Consider the following 5,748-nt stretch of genomic DNA (forward strand, 5'->3'; position numbering starts at 1 on the left):
CACCCCGCCCGGCACCCAGTCTCTTCTAATTCCCCTACCTCCCTAAGCAGCACCCCTAAGTCCTGTCTGGGGACTCCACTGGCCTTTTTACTGGAGGAAGAGAGGCTTGTCTGTGGAGCTGAGATGGACTCCTGGTTTGCCTGCCCGCCTGACCCCATCCCCCTTTCAGACGACCCCCATGGCCAGGAAACCCCATCCACCTGCCTCCCGGACCCAGCCTCTCACTTGTGCTATGCACGGGAACATCGGTCTCTCTGGATGTTCTAAGCTGGTATGTTTCCTGCTGTGCCAGCGGCCCCAGGGGTTGTGAGTGGGGTGAGGATGCAGCTTAGGATCAAGTGTTGGAGACAGTGTGTGGCTGGGTGTGGCCCTGAGTGTGGGGTGTAGTGTAGAATCAAGGCTGTGCAGCCTGTTACAGTTTCGTGTGGAATGTCTTGGTGAGAGGATAGATTGCCAGTGGGCTGCGTTTTGGGTCAAGGGGAATTATACTCAGGGCACTAACCCTTTGTGGGGCTGCCCAGGTCCTTGGGCCCCGAGAAGATAAGGGAGGGGGAAGGGCACCTCTCTTTAGGGTGCTCCCAGAGCGCCCCATCCCATCCCTTGGCTTTGCTAGATTCCAATGTGCGGCTTAGGCTCAGATCACCCGGCAGAGGGGAGGAAAGCCCTCGTCTGGGGTCCTGCTGAGTTCAGAGATCTTATTTCGCACCCCACCATCCACTCTCCTTTACCATAGGGATTCCTGGGGCGGGTGGGGAATTCCCAAGCCCTTTGGCGGGTCCCTTCCAGTGCCGAGCTCCCAACAAAGGGGGCCGACCACGTGCCCCTCCTCGACGCGGGCCTGCAGTGGGGACGCACGCGGCCCCGGGACCCAGCTCAGGCAAGGGCGAGATGCAGACTCCGCGCAGCTCCCCGGGTGGACGCGAAGCGGCCCCCGGCAGCCCCGCCGCCCCCGCCGAGCCTCGCCCACTCCCAGCCCCAGCCGCTGCAGCGCGCCCGAAGCGGCGCTAGGGGGAGCTCTGGCAACTGGCTTCGTGGATTGAAGCAAAAACCGTGCAGCCAACTGCGATTTCCTTGGACTTGCAGGGGAAAATGGGGAGGGAGGAGACGCACCGTTCCCCCTCCTCGGCAGCTCCAGACTCTTCCCGTGGGAGGCCGATGAAGCAGCCCTGGGGGTGAAGGTGCATTTCCTCCCCGCGACTCACGCCCCCAGAGCCTCCTTTTTCCTCACCCCTATCGCGGACCTCCGCGGACCCCCGCGTTCTGGAGTGTCCCCGAGAACTTCGCCTCGCGCGACACAGGGAACCAGAGCCGAGCAGTCCCCGGGGACGGGCTTGCGTCCGCCTCTCGGAGTCTGGGTTGGGGGCCTCTTGGCGGCAGCCCCTCCTGTCGCTGCGGGAGGCGCGGAGGCTGGGGTGGGGGGCGCGAGCCGTCCTGCGGGGTGGCTGCGAGGCTCGCACCGGCGAGGGCAGTGTGGGGGCGAGGGAGCCAGCGAGAGCGAGGAGCTGTGGGGAGTCGGCAGCAAACAGCCAGCAGGCTGCCACTTTGCTTTCTTTTTCTCGTTCTTTCTTTCCTAACCCCTCTTTGCAAAGCTGGAACCATCCCGCGCGCCCCCGGGCCCAAGCCGCGGCTCCAGATGTGGATTTGTTTCCAGTGGGGAGAACGCGAGCTTCCCCCGGGCCTTGGCACATTCTCCCACTCTGAGGTCATTCCGTAGGTGGTCAGAGGGGAGCGCGCGCCGGGAGCTTTCCTCCCTCCATCCACTGGGGAGGGAAGAGCGGCGGGTGGGAGGGAAGGAGAGGGAGAGGGGAGGGGCGCGAGGAGGGAGGGAGACGCCGCCAGCACACCACCAAGTGGCACCGAGCAGTGATAACAAACTCAACTTAAAAAAAAAAAAAATGGGAAAAAGAAAAGGAAAAAACTTCCCCAAGTTGCAGCCCGAGACATGCGGACGTGCGGGCGGAGGCGCGGGGCAGGGAGTGCGGGTGGCCCTGAAGCCCCCGGCGTCCCCCGGCTGCTTTCCCCGGCCACAGAGAGCTCAGACTCGAGGCCGACCAGGCCCTGCGCCTCTGCCTGGGCAGGAAATGTGCTGGAGGCTGGCTCCGCTTCCCGCTGGAGACCCCGGGGCGGCCAGTTCCGTGGGGGACAGGACGCCCCTGGAGTGGGGGCGGCCGAGAGACGCGCAACACCCGCTTCATCCCCAGCCACCAACATCACCCCCCCTTTCTCCCACCGCCGACCTTGCGGATGTGGGTAGATCCCGCCCGCCCAGGCCCAAGAGAACTGGGGTTTACATGGGGGTGGGGGGGTCTCTCCCACACCTATCCTCTCTGACGCCCCCAGACAGATCTGAAAACAAGGCACCACCATCTTCTGTAATCGACTTTTTATTAAGATTATAAATTTAAACAATCTGAACAGTTTTACCCGGTGATATACAATTCAGTAAGCACAAAAATACAGGGTAATGAGGGAAAAAGGCCGAGAAAGGAAGGGTTGGCAACTTGTTTTGGAGTCCACACGGTGCTGATGGCAGAGAACCAGAGGGGCTGCAGACGAACCCCACCTTTTTACAACAAAAGGCTTTTAAATTAAACAAATCTATCGAGCTGAAGACACAGGACGGGGTTCTCACAGGCTCGAACAATGCTGGTTTCATGAAATGCAACCGAAGGCTGAACCAAGGCAGTGCAACTTAGAAGTACACACACAAACACCACAGCTGACCAGAAACTTAGTGCAAAGTCTCCAACGCAGTCGGCGGTCCCGGCCCCTCCCTCCCCCGGGGCCGCCGGGGAGCCAGGTGAAGGAATTGACTTCCTTTTTTGTTTAGTGAGGACCGCAGTGCTGGGCATGATGGGAAATGTAGTCCGCCATGCCCGCCCCCCACCCCTTACCCAAACAGTGTCCGAGTGTCGGGGTGTCAGGCGCCACCCCCGAGTCCGGGAGACGGGTGGAGGAGGGGAGAAGAACGGAGCCAGAGGGGCGGGGAGAAGAGGGGTTCAAGACACCCGCCCCGGGAAGAAAAGAAAAAAAAAGTTGAAGTGTTTTCATTTCTGCCTTCTCATTTTGAGAACTTTGGAGTCCGCCCCCAGAGAGGAAATGTGACCCAAACGTCCCTTTCGGAGATAGAGTTTGCCTTTGTTTTTGCTCAGAATTTCACAAGACCCATTCCTCACCCCACAGAGGGACTCGGGAGAGCGGAACGTCGGGCTTCCCGGGTCTGACAACTGATTGGAATCGGCTTCCCGGGTCCCGCGCCCTCCTGCGCTGCGCCCCCGGCGCGCCCCGGCGGCCAGGGCGCCCTGCCTCGCCCCCGGCTGCCCGGCACCTCCTCCGGGCAGCAGCCCTCCCTCACGTGGCAGGCTCCTCGCTAAACACCACTGCAATCACTACAATAAAAAGAAAAAAAGAGTAGGAGAAACACAAAGCATACTTAAATAGGCGCTTTTTCTCTCTGCAAAAATAAAGTCCAACATTTTAGATTTCTTTTTTTTATTTTACAATTTATAAAACATCAACCGCCTGCCCCCGCTCGCCCCCAGCTCAGCCCCGAGTGGCCCGGCGCCCGCTCGTTCCTTCCTCTTGCCCCTTGGCCGAGTCTTTGTCTGGCCCCAGCCCCGCGGGGCCCTGGGTCCCTGTGCCCTCGGGGGTCCCTAGAAGGCGACAATGGCTCGAGTCCAGGCGCCGAGGCTGGCGAGCGCCTGCTTGGCGCACAGCTGCCCGTTGAGCGGCGGCGGCTGCTCCGAGGAGTCCGGCTGTCGGCTCACCAGCCCCGAGAAGCCGGAGCCAAAGATGGAGATCAAGTTTGAGATGTTGGACGCGTCCGGGGACGAGTCCGGGCAGAAGTCCTCGAAGCGGGCGCGCTTGCAGGGGGCGAACGGGGCGCCCCCGGGGGGCTCGGCCCCCAGCTCGCCCGCGTCCTCCTCGTCGTCTTCCTCCTCCTCCTGGCCAGGGTAATACTTGCGCTTGCAGCCGGCGGCGGACGCCAGGCCCGGTCCCGGAGCGCCCTGGCCACAGCAGGGGCAGTGGGCGGAGGCGCAGCAGTCCTGGTGCAAGTAGCCGTTCTCCACCGTGGTCACCACGTGAGTGTCTAGGTCCAGCACGGTGGTCTGGCTGCTGCAGTGCAAGCCGAAGTCCGAGGGGGTAGGGTATGCGCCCCGGTAGAAGCCGGGGGAGGAGGCGGGGGCCGGGGAGGCGGGCGGAGAAGCGGCGGCGGCCGGAGGGGCGGCCCCTGGGGGCGCGGAGCAGGCGGCCGGGGCGCGAGGGTCCCGCGGGCAGAGCGCAGCGGGCGCGGGCGGCGGCAGCGGCAGCGGCGCAGGACCCGGCTGCAGAGGCTCCAAGGGCTGCCCGCGGTGGGGCGCGCCGTGCGGCGGCTGGAGCGCAGCGCACCCGGGCAGCTCCGAGAGCGCCCCCGCGCCGCCCGCGGGCGCTCCGGCCGCCGCCGCCGCCGCGCAGCCCCTGGGCGCCGGGTGCTGGTGCTGGTGCAGCTGCTGCTGGAGGTGCAGCTGGTGGAGCTGGTGGAGCTGGTGCAGCTGGTGCCGGGCGGCCGGCTCGCGCGCCTCCGCGTCCCCGCCGCCGCCAAGTTGGAGCGGGCCGAAGTCGGCCGCGCTGGCCGGCATGCCAGGCGCCGCGTACGCTAGGTGCTGGTGCTGGTGGTGGGGCGGCTGCTGCTGTTGCTGCTGTTGCTGCTGCTGCTGGCGCCGGTAGAGCTCGGCGTAGCGCTCGCTCAGGTAGAGCTGGCGCGCGTTGCGGAGCACGTAGGACACCAGGAGGTTCTTGTGCAGCTTGATGCCGCCGCGCTGGGTTCGGGAGCTGTGGATCTTGCGCAGGGAGATGCTGATCAGGCTCTGGGCGTCCAGGGCGCACTCCATGCTCCCGCGGAGACGGCGGCGGAGGAGCCGCCGCCGCTGCTGCTGTTAACGCTGCTGCTGTTTCTGCCTCCAGCCGGCCGCCGGGGCGCGCCGGGCAGGGGTAACGGAGTCCGGGTCAGCGGTTCGGCTGCGCTCCGAGAGGAGCCGCCACCATGCGCTGCGCGCCACCGCGGGCTCGCGCTCCCCAGACGGCGCCAAAGCAATGAGTCTCGGCCGGCCCCGGCCCCAGCTATTTAGCCGGGTGCCCGGGTCCCGCCCCACATGAGAAAAGCCAATAGGAGCTTGGATAGCCTCCTGAGTGACAGGCGCTGCCCGCCCCGGGGCTACTCGGCTGGCCAATCAGACCAAGGCGGTTCCTTTGTGCTATTCAAATACCGAACGGACCCCAGGCCTCCAACGCCGCTGCTGCCTCGAATGTTCTCCTGGAGCTGCCGCGCCGCGCGGGACTCGGAGCCGCCGGGGTCGCGCAGTCTGCAGCATAGGTCTCCTGGCAGCGGCCACGTTGAAGCTCGCGGCTGCCCTCGCCTTAGGTCCCGGGAGCCGGGGGTCGGCTCACCTGAGTGCTGCGGCGACGGCTCCTCCCCTTTCCGCACGGCTGGGCCTCACCTGCTGCAGGTGCGCGCCGCTCACCGCTCCCGCGGCCGCGCGGCGCCTCCACCTGCCCACCTGTCGCCCCCCGAGTGACCCGCGGGAGTCAAGGCCTCTCTACAGGAGGCTGGTGGGGCCGCCGGCTTGACACTGGGGGACATCAAAGGAGCGAGGTTTTGGGGGTACCCTCTATCGCAGAGAATGTAGGACCTGACTCCCTGACTTTTTGGCCGAGGGGCCTCTGGGAATGCTTGCGGAAGGGAGGTGCTCCCCATTTGTAGGACAGGAA

At 64.9% G+C, this 5,748-nt stretch overlaps 1 protein-coding gene across 1 annotated transcript; it reads right to left on the minus strand.

The window, feature by feature from the left end:
• Positions 1-2,337: 2,337 nt before the first annotated feature.
• Positions 2,338-5,079, minus strand: IER5L (immediate early response 5 like). Its single transcript, XM_032165371.2, has one exon. It carries the CDS (start codon positions 4,869-4,871, stop codon positions 3,654-3,656), a length of 1,218 nt encoding a protein of 405 aa, XP_032021262.1. The 5' UTR covers positions 4,872-5,079; the 3' UTR covers positions 2,338-3,653.
• Positions 5,080-5,748: the final 669 nt, after the last annotated feature.

The sequence above is a fragment of the Hylobates moloch genome, unplaced genomic scaffold (assembly GCF_009828535.3).
Source record: "Hylobates moloch isolate HMO894 unplaced genomic scaffold, HMol_V3 SCAFFOLD_10, whole genome shotgun sequence".
NCBI lineage: Eukaryota > Metazoa > Chordata > Mammalia > Primates > Hylobatidae > Hylobates > Hylobates moloch.